Source organism: Wolffia australiana, chromosome 2 (genome assembly GCF_029677425.1).
Source record: "Wolffia australiana isolate 7733 chromosome 2, ASM2967742v1".
Classification (NCBI taxonomy): domain Eukaryota; kingdom Viridiplantae; phylum Streptophyta; class Magnoliopsida; order Alismatales; family Araceae; genus Wolffia; species Wolffia australiana.
In genome coordinates, this window is record NC_135836.1 from 4,806,561 (window position 1) to 4,823,063 (window position 16,503).

The 16,503-nt window shown below is 43.3% G+C and overlaps 1 protein-coding gene across 1 annotated transcript; it reads left to right on the forward strand.

The window, feature by feature from the left end:
* Nucleotides 1-1,118: 1,118 nt before the first annotated feature.
* On the forward strand, nt 1,119-3,294 carry LOC144716588 (uncharacterized). The gene is made up of 2 exons (XM_078591755.1): nt 1,119-1,308; nt 1,425-3,294. The coding sequence occupies exons 1-2, from the start codon at nt 1,284-1,286 to the stop codon at nt 3,011-3,013; spliced, it is 1,614 nt and encodes a 537-aa protein (XP_078447881.1). The 5' UTR covers nt 1,119-1,283; the 3' UTR covers nt 3,014-3,294.
* The last annotated feature ends 13,209 nt before the right edge of the window (nt 3,295-16,503 follow it).

Genomic DNA, 16,503 nt, shown 5'->3' on the forward strand with positions numbered 1-16,503 from the left:
TAGAATTCCAGAATTCTTGCTTAATATAAATAGAGAGTTTCAACCTCATCTCTAAATTCAAAAAAAAATGATGAACAATCTGATAGCTAGTTATTGGTAAATTAAAAATTGGTCGATTATTTAGAGTATTCAGATTCGACAAAAGAGTGAGATGTTATTTCAACGACATTATTTCAGTTAACAAAATGAGCACACTGTTTCAACTATGCATAGATCTGTGATAGCTATCAAGTGTTCATGTGGATGTACAGGAATGAATTCTTTCAATTACGGTGACGAAGAAACCGAGAAGGATTAGAGAAAAAGTTGATGAAAAACTTATCTCACAATTGGTTAAATGGACAGAAACTGATTCAATCTTATATCACAATTTCTCAGGATTGCGTTCTGAGAATATGGTGGGAAACAAAAGTGGCAAGAAAATCCCGAACAAGTTGATGGAGATTCGGGTCAACTCGACAGAAGCCGATTAAGTCTTATTTAATGAATTCCCACAACTGTATTCTGAGAATTAATTGTGAAATAAAATTGGCAAGAAAGTCCAAAATAAAGTGACATTCAGACAAAGTAACTACTACCGTACAACTATAAGTGCATGTATGAAAGATATTTTAATTGCTAATGAATGGGCGATTAAATTTCAAATTATAAAATATTTCAAATGTAAAGAAATATTTTTTCAGAATTTTATTAACAATTTGTCCACCTTTCGTCCGTCCACCGTCTGAGTATTCCGGACAGACGGATTTAACTTCCCACGGGACGAAAAACGTCCCGTCTGATCGTCCTTCGGACGAATTTTTGTCAACGAATTCGTCTGAGCCCTGGACGGGATGATTTTTTCGTCCGGGGACGAAAAAACCGTCCCGTCCGCGTCCCGGATCTATGACACCGTGAGGACCAGTTTTGCATTGATTTATACAGAAGGTTGTCATTATGTCACCCTCCGCTGCCAGTGCATCAGTCTTTGTCGTGTATGGTTGGAGCAGGAAACGGCCATAAATAAGAGTATTAAAAGAAAAATCCACAAGTTCGTAAATAAGTCTGCATGCAAGGGCAGAAACGTAGAAACACGGTATTGGTACAAGATCGAAATAGTTCGCCAAAGGTTATAAAAGATAGAAGCCAGACGGGAGAAGAAGACGGGATGTTCTACCCTCATATTTCCTCTCTTCTATTTGAGTCTCTAATAGAAGGAACAGGAGGAACATCGCACTGCCGCAAGAAACAGATTAGGGGCCTCAGACCAGCGTCTACTTGTCTGATTTCTGCGATCTGAACGGATGGCCATAGCCCTTGTGAAAACAGGTCTGTCCATCTCTCTCCTCGGTCTCTATGTCTCTCTCTCTATCATATATAATATTAATAGAGATATCTGTTTATCTTTTCTTCCCTTCCTCATGTTTTCTTCCGGGAATCTGCAGAAGTGGGGAGCTGTAGAACCATGGAGATTCTTGGCTGCCGGCGGAGTAGTTACGAGCTTCCCTCGCGGAAAAAACCGCGGTTATCAACTTACATAACACCCACCAGCAAACCAAAAGAGGACATCTTTCAGAGCTTGCCAGACGAGTGCCTCCGCCACGTCTTCTCGTTCCTCCCCTCTCTTCCCGACCGCCGCCGCTGCGCCGCCGTGTCCCGGCGCTGGCTCCATCTCCAGGCCAGCATGAGACACTCAGACTTCTCTTCCCCGGCGACCTCTAATTCGGCAAACTTAATCCCCACCGTCGACGACGAGATCAACGACGCCCGCCTCGCCCTGCTCGCCGTGAGCGCCTCCTCCGGCGCCGGTTCTCTCGGGGAGCTGGTCATCAGGGCTGACGTTATCCAACCCACCCCTTCCTCTTCTTCCCTCCTCTCCATCACGGATGAAGGCCTGAAGATCATCTCCCCGGCCTGCTCCGAGCTCAGACGCCTCACCCTCTGGGGCTGCAGCAAGGTGGGGAAAGAGGGCCTCTCCGCCATCGCCGCCCGCTGTCCCAAGCTCGAGCACCTCGTCGTCTCCTGCTCCCCCTCCGTTCACGACGACTGTCTCATCCCCTTCGCCGCCAAGTGTCGGAACCTCTCCTTCCTCGGCCTAGACAGATGCCCCGCGCTCACAGACCGCGCTCTCCACGCCTTCGCCGCCTCCTCTCCCAAGCTCGAAACTTTCTCCCTCTCCCGCTGTCCGCGCGTCACGCACTCGGGCCTCGCCTCCGTCTTCTCCTCTCTCCGCACCCTCTCCAAAATCGCCGTGTCCGGCTGCCCCGCCCTCACCGACCGAACCCTCTCTCTTCTCCCCGACAACCTCGAAACCCTGAAGCTGGACAAATGCCACGCAGTCACCTCCCCCGGCCTGTCCCTCGCTCTTGGAAACTCCTCCGCAACCCTAAAATCTCTCTCCCTCGTCAACTGCCGCGGTCTCGGCGACGGCGCTGCCACCGGTTTTCCCCTTGAATTCCGCCAACTTAAGCGCTTGGAGATCAGCGATTGCCCAGACGCGGGAGACGAGCTCCTCCTCGCCGTGGCGGCCGCCGCGCCGGGGCTGCGCCGGATCACGCTAAGGGCCGCCGACGGCGTCACCGACGAGGGGGTCCTGTCCCTGCTGCAGCGCCTGCGAGGGCTCTCCCGGGTGGACCTTAGCCGGTGCCGGCGGATCACCGACAGAAGCGTGGCTGCGCTGGCCAGCTCGGCGGGCGGCTCGCTGGTGTCTCTGGCTCTGGAGGGGTGCGAGCTGGTCACGGACCGGGGGCTGGCCCTGGTGGCGCGGCTCTGCCCCAGGCTGGCCGAGCTGGACTTGACCAACTGCCGGCGAATCACCGACAGCGGGGTGGCCGCGCTGGCGGAGAAGGCCGCGCTGGAGCTGCTCTCTCTGGAGGGCTGCGATGGAATCTCTGACGTCAGCCTTCCCTGCTTGGAGGAGATGGCGGGCAACGGAAGCCTTGTCAGTATCAACCTCAAGCGGTGCAGCGGCCTCAGCCGGGCCGCCATTGATTCGGTCCATCATCATCTCTGGTGGTGCGACTTCATCTGCTGAGCAATTACATCCCCGCCGTTTCGTTACGTGACGCGTGGGGGGCGGATTGGCGAAGAGAGACAGTTTCGGGTCTACGCGAAACAAGAGGGAAAACTCGCGGTTTTAGTGGTGCCAATCTTCAAAATGCCGGAGGCATTCTCTCGCAATGCGCGATAGCAGCGTGGTTCGGTGGATTTCTCCGGGATCCAATGAGAAACTTCCAGCCAAGGATGGATCGTCTGGAAAGAGTGTTTTTACATGAGTTTTATTGTTTGCATAATTATCTCGAGATTGAGTTAGGACTGAAAACCGTCACAAGAGGGGTGAGTTTCGCGAGGTTACAGTGCTCGTCATCTGGCGCAAAATATCAGAGATGGGTCCTAACGGCTGACTGATTCCAGTACAAAAACGACAACGCAATGAATGAAGGTGATGAGGATCTATCATCCCGTCACTCTAATACACTGTAACATCTTGGTTGACTCACAAACCATCTCCACGAGATGCATGAACCTGAGCCCCCCCCCGGCTTCAAGGAACGCAGGTTTCACCAACAACTCAAAATATAGAAATAATAGAATACAACAATTTGGGCAAGGACTCCGCAGCTGATCCATCGTGCCTGGCAATATCTGATTGGCGCGTTTGTCCCCACTTGGTAGATCCATTGAACGCACCACGCCTTGCTAGCGCTTCGTCGCACTGTCGTGCATGAACACGTTACCCCCGTTCACGTCAACCTTCGCCCGCCCCACCCTGAAACCGCGTGCTATCTCCCTCCTGATTCACCTAATCCGTCTCGAATCTAAAGCGTAGTTTCTCTCTCTCTCTCTCTCTCTCTCTCTCTCTCTCTCTCTCTCTCTCTCTCTCTCTCTCTCTCTCTCTCTCTCTCTCTCTCTCTCTCTCTCTCTCTCTCTCTCTCTCTCTCTCTCTCTCTCTCTCTCTCTCTCTCTCTCTCTCTCTCTCTCTCTCTCTCTCTCTCAGAGAGTTCCTTATTGCTAGAGAGAGAGAGAGACAACGATTTTCCCAGACGTTAACGAAGAAAACCTCAAATGCAGACACTTTAATTAAGATGGTTTTTTATGACGAGATAACGGTAATGCCCTATTGCTCTATTCTGGATAAAATTGTTTTTTACGACGAGATAATGGTAACGCCCTATTGCTCTATTCAGAATAAGATGCTTCAAGCAATGGCAACCTTGGAACAAGAGCCACAAGGATGGGGTACCCATAAGTGGTACTGAGTTGTATCCTTAGATGCATTTTATGCAGCATTTTTAGTCGCCTTAAGGCAACATGCAGTCTCTGTAGTCGGTTAGACCGAACCGAACTGGGACCCGAGGTCCTCTATTTTAGGGTGGGTTGGTTGGTCAGTCAGGTTTAGGCCCAAAGGTCAAATTGGACCAGAATTGAAAGCAAATTATTAAATCTTTATTTAATATTTTTTAAGTCAAAATATATTATCTCAGCAGGGCTGTGGTACATTTGACCGTCTATTAATGAAGAGTTCTCCTCTAAACACAGAAGGTTGCCTCAAATAACAAAAGGAAACCTTCTAGCCAGGGTGATTTGTAGTTTAAAACGGGTGTGGGCATTCTGTTTATGAGATATGTTGCAGTAGCAACCACTTCATCCCAGAATTATTAAGGCGTAGAGGCATGATGTAGAAGATATATCAGTTTCTACAATATGGTTATGCTTCCTTTCAACTGTTCCGTTTTGCTGAGGGGTATGAGGACATGGTACTCAATGAGTTACTACGTGAGCTCTTAAGTGGCCAGTTAGTGCCTGATACTCATGCCCCCCCCCCGTCAGATTGGAAGGCTAAAATTTTAGACTAAGACATCATTCTTTCCTTTTAGTGGGAATAACCATGTATATTTGCTAAAATCATTTATGAAAAATAACATAATAATAAAATACAAAATGAGAAAGAACAGGTGATGGATCCTAGAGATCAGAATGGATTAAAGCTAAAGATTTAGCCGTTTGACACATAGTTGAATAGAAAGGCAATTGATGACTCATAGCAATGCAACATGAATAAAAAGTATGATGAGGAGGTCCATATTGTTTAATAATATTTAGGAATATCTTAAAATGTAGATGTCCTTGTAGTTGGTGCCTTATTTCATGTGATGTGTGTTCTCCTACTAGTGTTGATGATTTGAGATCTGTTGTCCTTAGGTGATATTTGTCATCTTTAAGAAGCCCCAGGAGAAGAACTAGGCCTGTCACTTTCTCATTCACATAGTAGGATGAGCAAAATTCAAAAAATTCCTCGATGTTAGTTTTTGAACATGTAGGAAATTTCTAATGATATCAAGGACATGCAGAATATTTTTCAATTTTAGAGGATAATTAAGAGGTAGTAAACCAAGGGCTAAGATTTTCAAACATGACCCATTACCAATGTGTAGATGGTCACTACCTTGATAGGAGTTCACATTTGGAAGATGAGAGATCAATGGAGTCACATGCTGAGTGACACCAATATCTAGATACTAGAAGATGGATGATCCACCTTCAAATGGCATTATGAGATCGGTGAAGTATGCCTGAGGTATCTAAAACAATTAGTGTCCATAGCTTTGGGCAGTGTGGTTCTAGTAATGAGTTTGATTTTGATTGTGAGGCTGCCATCCTTGGGGGTCTCGATTAAACCTCTCTCCATTAATGAACTCTATAAATGATTTGGCCACAAAGCTGACATCTAGGGGAGTATCTATTATTACAGCTTCTTCCTCACCATGATCTGCCTCTGTTTCTTCCTCTTTAGATGACATGTTTGAATGAACCTAATTGCCATTGGTGGAAATGCACATTGTCATTTGTTTCTGCTCCTTTGGCTTGTCATTTTGTCATCGGATTGAATCTTGGCAATAACATTGTCCAGGTTCATGTTATCAATGTGAGCAATGAGACCTCATAAGAAGGCATTATACTCAGGTGCAAGACCTCTAAGAAGATGAAAAATGAGTATGGCTTCACTGATCAGTTCTCCTACAACAGCTAACTCATCACTACACACCTAAGTTCTTGAACATAGTCTTCGATCAATTTGTCTTTGATGATATTTTGCAGTTTACTATGGAGGCTTGATCTTGGACTGGTTTCCTCCCCCAACACTTTTATATATAGCTTCCAAAGCTTCTTTTGCAGTGTTGCTTCTTACTATGCCTGGCATCATTGACTCACATAAAGACTTGGAGATTATCATAAATAAATGCTGACATAAACAAGGCCAAGCATCATAATCAGGATTAATTTGAGCATTCCCTTTTTCGTCCATGTAGGAAATAGGTGGGGGATCCTACTCAATAATTTTAGAAAGACCACAACTTTTAATCATTGGGATGAATTGAATTTTATTCTGAAGACCAAAAGTATCTCTAGTAAGCTTAAAAGGTTTGAGTTTTGTGCCTTGTATTCTTTCAACAAAACTCCATTAACTTCGCAGCGCCCCTGCTTCCCTTTCAGCACTATTGAGTGTAATTAGTATATACCTTCGAATATTGGAGTTTCTTTATGTTATGTTTTTGTTTTTTTATTTCGCGATTGTAAAGTGTCGGTAGCTATGCTACCTTCTCTTTTTATTATACGATATACGGTATAGGTATCAGTTAGTTAATTGATGGACCGGTGCTGGCCCAGCCTTATTTATAAAAATATCCCTACTTCTTCCTCGTCGGACCTTTTTCTGAATCTTCATCTGAACGCTCCTCGCCCCTTCATCTTAATATTCACGCTCGCCTGAATCTTCACGCTCCTAAGCACCTGAATCTTAATATATTCACTGCTTATGCGCCTTCATCTTAATATTCACCGCTTCCGCGCCTTCATCTTCACGCTCGTCTTCATCTTCATCTTCACGCTCCTCGTGCCTTAATCTGAATTGACTTCGTAACATGAAGATGCATCTGAATTGACTCCTTAGCAGATTCATCTGAATTTCTTGCTCGCGCCTAAGTTGATGAATCGTTTCATTCATCTTCATCGCTCGCTCGTCTTCATCTTCACGCTCCCCGCGCCTTCTTCTGATTCATTTTTTGACTTCGTGACGCTCCTATCTAAAGTAGCGCGTCGCGCCTTCGGATGGAAAGCCTTAGGCACTTAGCGCTTAGGAACGTAGAAGTGTTAGAAAAACTGACCGACCCTTAATGGAACGAACCGAACCATACTAAGAAGCCAACATCCATCTTAACTGCCGTGAAAGTGAGCATCATAGGTAGTGCTATACTTGATATCAAAATAACCAGCATTTCCTCTTTGTATTCTTGATCTGGCATCTGGAGCTCACTAGGTTAACATTTATCTCTGGTTGTGCTCCTTCTACTTACTTCAATCATTCATTTTTTTGATGACTTCTTCTGGTTCTGGAAACAATGTCTCTTCTTTAATTAATAAGATCCATTATAACTGTTCTTAAATCAGAACCTTCTATAACTTCCCATATTTCCAATTCTGTTGGTGGGTGCCCTCAGCGCGGAGGCCTCGAGGATCGCTCCGCTCTGTAGTGTTGGACAGTTTAGGCAGTTTGGGAGTTTCTCAAGACTGCTTTTTCACCAGGGCTTTGGGCAGGCGGTCGGAACTGCAAACTCCAGACTCTCGGAAACTGCAAAACTCTTGCACTCCAAAACTGGTTGCAAAAGCAATAATCGATTCAAAATCGATTTATGAAATCATTTATCACATGTACCTTATGGGAACTTTTTCCACCCTTGACTTGCTCACTTTGAGATCGTTCTAAACCATTCATGGATTTCATTATAAGCATCACATTGGAATAATAATGAACATAATAGTTAATTCAATGGACTTAAATAAAACATAATGGTGTGATTTGGTTTGACAGCTACATTATATCTATCAATCTCCAACTTGGACTAAAGCCAATCACCATTATTCAACAATCCCATTGTCTCATAGTGATGCTTAAAGACTTCATGAGCTAGCCACTTAGTTATTGGGTATGTTGTGTTGTTGGTTTATGGGACCCTTTCTATCACAATGTTTTTGGGTTATAGAGGCCTTGTGATGGATGAACACGGTGATTCCACACAGCCGAAGACACGTAACGGAATCATAATGGTATCATAATCACTTGTGCATAGATCTCATCCGTGATTTCTAGGATCCCAGAGCGAGATGAGTCAAATTGCTCAAGTGTGCAGCGTCTAGACATATCCAGGGGATCACCAGCACATCAAATCTCCTCCTTCACCCTTGCAAACTCCGTTCACCCTTGGTCGTCGTCGTTATGCCATCCTAATCGCATCGGGTGTGGTGAGGAGGTGTGGGGAGAAGGGAGAAGGGGAAGACCCTTGAAAATTTCTGGCCTTCCCCTTCTTCACCCTTGGAAATCCATGGATTCGGAAACATTGTCTCGACTTGAACGAAAAAATAAGATGAATTTTATTCAAGGCCTTCCCCTATTTATACTAAGTGGGTATTTTTCATAAAAAACCCCAAAACTTAAGTTTATCTTCCGTAGTCCAAAAACCATTTGCATGTAATCCTTTAGGCCCATGTATAAGTCAAGTTAACCTTTATTGGGTTTTCAAATTAATTAACTATATCATCATATAGGTTAATTAATGTCGGATTAATTTAACCCAATCGATAGGTCAAGTCTCCAACACGTGGGATGCCAAGCTACACCACGTTCTCTAGAAGATACAAAGGAGTGTGTATCGACTCACTCATGGAACATGTTCATCATCGGTTACTGTATATGTATAGTCCCTCATCCACTTGAAGCTCCTAGGACGACTTAGGGTATGGACAACAGTCAAACCCTAATCAGTCATTTGAGTTTGTAGTAATGTGTTTGAAAATCATCAGAGAACTCTTCTGCGATATTTCACTACCTTGGCCAAGGACTTCATTGCATCATCTTCCTTCTGCGATATGTTTTGACTTCTGATGAGACTTTGGCTCTTTCACTTGTGCTACTGTGCCAATGGTGTCACACAATAATCAAATAGATTCTGAGATGGAAGAAACAATGCTAAGTTTTGTTTTGAATTTTTTCAACCACATTGCTTCCTTGGCAGCCTCTGCTGCTACAATGTATTCAGCTTTTGTCATCGAGTCTATAGTAGTACTCTACGGGGAACTCTTCCAAGATATTTCACCTTCATTTAGTGTGATCAGGAATCCAGAAGTAGATCTATTATCATCTGGATCTAACAAAAAACTTGAGTTAGTGTAACACTAGAGCTTCAGCTCCTCTCCTCCATAAATTAGAAATAAATCCTTAGTACTTCACAAGTACTTAAGAATGCATTTCACCCCTACCTAGTGTTTCTTTCCTAGGTCTGCCTGAAATCTGCTCTTAAGACTTATAGAAAATTAAACATCAGGCCTAGTATATAGAATTGTATACATGATGGATCCAATAGCTAAAGCATATGGGACTTTATCCATCCTTGCTCTATCTTTAGGAGTATCAGGTGAACACTCCTTAGATACTTGAACTCCATGTCTCATCAGTATGAGACCTCTCTTAGAGTTCTCCATGCCAAACCTTTTGACAATCCTAGACACCTTCTCGATCTATTTCTATAGATACGTATTCATAATACGTAGGTTTCTTCTCCAAAATTTTTCATGGAGAAGTTCTCTAGTAACCATGTATTTACTAATGAAAACATTCCTAAATCATTCTCAATGAGTAGAATGCAATCCACAATTAAATTCACAAAAAAGATTGCGCTCCAACTGATTTTCTTGTATATGCATGGTTTAATCTTCATTCTTAATGAAGTCATAAGATTTTATAGCTGATAAAGGGATTTTTAGTAGTCAAAATCTACACATTTCATAGTTAGTATATGCATTATTTTACTAATATTATATTTATTTCACTTTAATTTTTTCCTCAATCCATTAAGTCTTAAAAACCTCCATTGTGACCATGTATTCTCATTAAATTCTTATTAGTGTTTGAATGTCATTTTTATCTCGTTTGAAAAATGCTTTGAAATCATTATGTCCTTAAAAATAAATAAATAATAAAGCAATTTTTATGGGGCCAGTTGATGGAGGACCATCGCAACGCCAGGCCACGGGACGCCTACAACCTCAACACGCAGCTCAAGCCAATGTTCGTGACCCCGGCTTCAAGTTCACAGCCTCGCTACGGGTCGTGAGCGTGTGCTTCTATTTCCATGTATTTTAGTTTTTTTCTAAAGTGTTGGATGGGCCTTCGTGTTTGGGCCTCGTACATTGTTTATTTCATTATTTGCTTTGATGTACGTTTAAGGGGAAATATCTCATCACAAGACGGTTTCCCTACCCTATATAAAGAGAGTTTCTCATCTTCGCTTCGGCCTCCTCCCATTTGGAGTTATCCTTACCATTTTCTATAGTAGATTGTGGATATCTGCACGTCATAGTGTTGCCAGCTTCACCAAGTTGACCAGCATCTCCACGGAAGAATGAAACCCCCTCTACGTCATTTCTTGGGCAATCACAGTCATTTCTTGAAGAGTTCTTAAAGTTTTATCAAAGAACACCATTTCTTAGACCATCTTTCTATCACCCACGTCTTCTCTTCATCACCTTCAGCGCCGTCACCATCTCCATCACCGCCCACGCTCCCCAACCAGCATTTGTGTGCCCTGCCTGTGCATCCGCTTCCTCGCCTGCGCAACCCCAGATATGTGCCTCGCGTGGCCCTGTACCCGCGCGCCCTAGCTGCCCGCGCCCAACATGTCCCCGCGCTCAGCATCGCACGCGCTAGGTCGCGTGCCCATGCACAATGTCGCTGCTGTCAAGCATCAATTGAGGTCCCCACTATCGCCATCCAACCGTAGACCCGCGCGCGCTTCGTGTGCTCTAGGCGGGTTTTGCCCCCTCCACGCACTCTGCATGCTCCGGATGTTTTTCACATCCTGCGCGCACTACACACGCATGGAGGCACTTCACACACCGCGCACCCGTGCGCTCTGCGTACGCGGGACCACGACTACACCTGCTGCCTGCCCACACTTGTAGTCCGCCCATGACTTCCGTCATCTTTTGTGAAATGACTCCTCGCCACGGACTTTTGCATCTCGACCCATCGAGTACCATCATTCCCCCACTTTAAATTTGTAGTATTATTACTTCTTTTAGTGTCATCTTCCGCTACGTGCTCCTCTGCCTACTATTAACATTGAAATATAGGACTAGCTACCTACTTGTCATGAGGTAGGGATGTCTTGTGATAATGATTAAGGTCCCTGGCAAAAAAGGTAGTGGACATCTTTGGACTTATCGTTGTCCACTCACCTTGTAGGATGTCTAGTTGGTCTGAGAGGGTCATTGGGAGCCTGACCGTGAATGGTCCACTCTTGAATCTTTAGTCAATTGTTGTTCTAATCAGTTATTGCCACATCTTTCTTATTGGGTTTTCATCATACTTTGCATAAACTGTATCACTTACATTTCAATTGCCATCTCGCCCGTGTTGTAACACAAGCCAATCAATCAATGGGCTTTTCATGTTACATCACCAGCTCAAGACCAGCCGACGGCACTCAAACCAGCTGCCAACTAGTGAGCGTACACGTGCTTGAGCCGGGCATCAGCTGGCGAGCACCGCTGGACAAATTTTTCAAGTGCGCCCCATAGAGTGCACAGGACCCCGCATTAGAGCCCTACATGCAGGCCACAGAGGCTCATGGAGTTCAATCGTAGGAGAGGGTAATGTTTTATTTTTAGTATATATGTATCGGTGAAATTTTTATGCATTGATAGTTTCTCAAATTTTCAGATATGGGATTTATATCCCATGGTCTATCTTACCTTCCCATCAGACCGTGCCAATAAGTAAGCACGCAATCGCGGCCTGATGGGTCACAATCCAATGCAACTGTAAAGGGAAATCAAGACTGGGCTTGTGCTGACTTGGCTAGAAGCCCGTGTCATTTTGAGCTTTTTTTAAATAGAAGGGTATGCTCTCACAAGTCTGATCTTCTTAAAAAGATCAGACAATGAGATCTATCTCATCTTATTTAATCTATTTTATTTATTTTTCAGGCTTCCCTATCAGTTGTCGCGAGTGACGAGGATTGTGGGACCCCTTGTTGGATGAATCAAAAGAAAGAGTGGTGAAGATGCAGCTGACGGTGCATGATGACATGGATACTGACGTGGACGGGGCAAGGTAAACTATTAAGAATGGGTCCACGGCAGTGATTTAATCGCAGCCGTTGAACCCATTCAAATGGGGGATCGGAAGGCCACAGGCCAATATTGTCCATCTTCACCTCCGGATGTCATCCTCCTCAGTTGGTCTGTGGAGTCCGCCAACAAGGAGACCATAGGCCGCTCCAACGGCCCTTAGAGGGCAGTTGGATCAAGCATGTCCCTCAGATGAGCTGAGAGAACCTCTCTCAACCCTTTAAAGAGGAATTCTGAGGTTCAATTTTCTATCTTTGTCCATCATTCTTAGTAGGTGGAGGTCCCTTTTTCAGAGATCAGATAGACTCGGCGAAGTCGTGACAGCTCCAACTTGGCACTAGGAAGTCGGGAAGGCTTTAGGGAAGAGCAAGAGAATGTGGAATCTGCACCAGCAAGGGAGAGAAAAGAGGGGAAAGACACACACTGAGGCTAGGCGGCGGTGATCGGCACCGCCAACCCCATTCTTCGATTCAGGGCGGAGTCTGATAACATATTGAGCTTATCCTTATTGCAATTGAGGAGATTAACATTCTGAATTTGATTCAAATTCTTTTAATTGGCAAGTTAGTTCCGTTTGATCAGAGTTCAACACGATATTCCATTTTCGCATTATGTCAAACACCTTGTGTGTTCGATAAACCATATTTGATTTATATAAGTTTTCTTTTTCTCAATCTTATAAAATCTATGAAAACATTATATCCTTTTGTATCCGGACTTCTCTCGGGCATTTTGTCGAACACCCAAGAGGTGTTTGACAGAACTACCTCCCTTACCCAATTTTCTACTATAAAGAATAAATAGAAAAGATATACAGAGCATACAACTCTGATTTTAGCCTCTTTTGGAACTTGGTCGAACACCTCCAAGGTGTTTGATTAAATTATCCCTAACTCCCAAAATCGACCCTACAAATATATAAAAAATATTAATACATATATATATCTACGTAGTAACTAATGGATATAATGTGGCCGTCAAGCCAATCACATGACCATGTTTATTTAGGTTCATTGAATAAAATATTATGTTCATTATAGTTCCAGTGTGATATTTGTAATGAAGTTCATGAATACGTTTAATCACTTAGTGAATTATGTTGAAATCATAATACAAAGCTCAATAGTATTTAAGCATTTATTCTAAATATTCATATTTGATGGATAGTCAAGACGGACATCGAATTATTCAGATAGAATAGCAATAGTTGATCCTGCTTATATGATAAGTATAGCTGATCTGATGGCTATTAGTGTTGGGACACCAAGGAAAAATTGTGGGTGCTCTTTGGAGAAAGATTTTACTGAATTGATTCATACGAATCCCTGAATGACATTATACCTAAATGTCAATCAGGTTGATTCATGACATGGTTCTATAAGTGATCCAATGACTTGAGACACCAAAGACATCTCATGAATGGATAACTATATTTTAACTATAACGTACGAGCCTCTAATCATGAGATTTAGACAAGTCATAGCTCGGATGTATTAAGAAGCACACGGAGATGACTGACTGGTCAAGACATGACCATCTGGCCTCAGTATAAGAGGATATTGACTCAAGGAACACAATGCAGAAAATATCTGGCCAGGGTAGTGAGGATATTGGAGTTCTCCAATGATCCCCTTTACGCATCAGTACTAATCACATGACATAATGGGGGATCATCTAGCCTCGAAGACCAGGTTCCTTTGTGTTTTTTTACACCTGTTTGGACCTTGGTACAGTCCTACATTTTTGTGTGTACGAGCCCATGTATGGGCATGTATGTGGAGCTTTCTCTTACTAGGGTCCTCTATGACACTTCTTTTGGGCCCTATTCCCTTTATTTTTAAGGGGAAGGGTCATATTTGCCCCTATAAGAGGGGGGAGGTGCCCATCGTAAGAGAAGAGAAGAAAATATTGATAGAAATGTAAACCCTTTGGTATTCCATTTTTTTAGTTTATTTTTTTAGTGTAGTTTGGAGCTTGAGATAATAATGATATTGCCCCTTCTTATAGAGAAGAAAATTAAGTCATCACAGTCTTCGCCGGAGTGTCACCGCCACCATCTGCGGCACCATTATCACTGCCACCTGTGGTTCTCCCTATTGCCTGGCCGCTAGCCGCGGCTGCGATCAGTTGCCGCACACGCCATCAGCTGCCACAACTACCCACAGCAGCCACAGTCGTAACAGGAAGCCGAGTCGCAGCCACGGTTTTAGCTGCAGCTGAAACCGTAGTCACAGCCATAGCCACAGCCATCGCCACAACCAATGCACCTACCCGCGCCGTTGCACCTACCTACGCTCACCGCCCCTCTCGCCACCACGCTCACCGACGAACCCGTCGTCGTACCTGCCGCCACGCCCACCCTCGCCGTCGTGCCTACCCATGTCGCCTCACTGTTGTGCCTTCCCGGGCCACATCCGCTCCTAGTCATGCCTACTATTTTCTATTGTAGCCTTTAGGAGAGGCTCATCAGACCACCCGCCGCTGCCAGTTCACCGTTGTGTAGAACAGTCACCGCCAACGACTAATGGTTTTTGCATGTAACAAGCAATAACCGACGCTCACCTACCACGGTTGCCAACACGGCAGTCCCACACCTTTCGCTCTACTGTTTAACTTCCTTCCCTTGTGGTCTAACACGAGCCGCTCTATCCTGGCACGTCATGTTACATCATAGTGGTTAGGGTTTGATGATAAACCATACACTAAGTCGTTCGATAGTCTCATGCGGGTGATGGATTATATATATATGGTAACCGATGGCAGTCAAGGTTCCATGAGAGAGTTCAAACACTACTCGGTATCTTCTAGAGCACGAGGTGTAGCTTGCACCCCACGGGGTGGAAACTTAACATATTGATTGGGTCAAATCAATCCTTAGTTAATTAATCTATATGTTGATATGGTTAATAAGGTTGGTCAATAACTGTTATTGGGCCACTAAAGTTATTAACTAGAATAATACATGGGCCCAGAGGGTCATGCATAAAATCATAGGGGCATTGGTGAATATATTTTACTTTATGTGTTTTTGAGAGAAACTTAAATAAAATATATATAAGGAAGAGGCACTCATTTAAAGCACCCAGGCCAGCCAAATTTGAGAGCCCCCTTTCTCCACTCTCTTCTCCACTCAATCAAGGAGAGTTTCTTCATGGTGAGAAGATCTTCAAGATATTCAAGGAGAGTTGAAGAAGACGACGTGGAGATCCAAACGCTAAAGTGATCGCATGGATACTTCTAGAGGCCAGACACATGAACGTCTTCAAAATAATCTCAGAGAATCAAAGTCAAGGGTGGAAAAAGTTTCCCACAAGGTACATTTGATGTATGTTTAAAATATTTATTATGAGTTGATTAACTTGCTTCCGCATCCATGGAATCATATTTTCCATGGATGAACCGAGGCAAAGAACCCAACAGTAACTACTAAACCAACATAAATTGTATCCTTCTCTTATAATTAACTAACTAATAATAATATTCATCCTTAAATTTCATATTATTATCTTTACTTTTTTATAACTTTCTTCTATGCTCTTATTACTATCCTTTTACTTGAGCTTTTCTAAACTAGACCAAAAAATTAACTCCTCTAACTCTCTAGTTTGCTATACTACCTTACAAATTATTCCAAAATATCTAATTAGTTCTCTTAATAAGTAAATAATCTCTAGACTTACACTAATCTTCTCTACTCTTAAAAGTAAACGTAGACACACATATATTTTCATCTACTCCCATCTATTATTCAACTTATAATATGTACTTACCTTCATCTTCACAATACTTATTCTCTCTTTCTACTTTTGTTTCTACCTATTACTAAACTAAAGACCTGTACAAACTAACTACTTATCTCTTATTTAAGAAAATTAAATTGCAATGACAATTCAAATTATTACACATTTTTTTTCATCAATAGCCTCATCAAATATGAGATTCCCACACCTCGAAGCTTGCTTTAATCCATAAATGAACCTTTGCAACTTGCACAACGTACCAGGAAATTCCTTGGCTACATAACCCTCTAGTTGCATCATATACAATTCTTCCTCAAGGTTTCCATTGAGGAAAGCAGTCTTGACATCCATTTTCCAGATCTCATAGTCATAGTGTGCAGTTATTTCAAGAAGAATTCTGATTGGCTTTTTCATGGAAACCGCTGAAAGTTTGTCTCATAGATATTTCACAATAGACAACTCGTTGCCTTTGACGATAACCTTTTCACAAATAGTCTTGTCTTGTACATTTCAATTTGCCCATCTGTACCGATCTTTTTCTTAAAGATCCACTTACATTCTATAGGTACTATACCTACCTTCCGAGGGTCAACCAAGA

Bases quoted from the DNA above. Each gene is read 5' to 3' on its own strand.
- LOC144716588 (XM_078591755.1), top strand. From the start codon at position 1,284: ATGGCCATAGCCCTTGTGAAAACAG. The intron at 1,309-1,424 runs GTCTGTCCATCT...GGGAATCTGCAG, and splicing joins CATAGCCCTTGTGAAAACAG to AAGTGGGGAGCTGTAGAACC.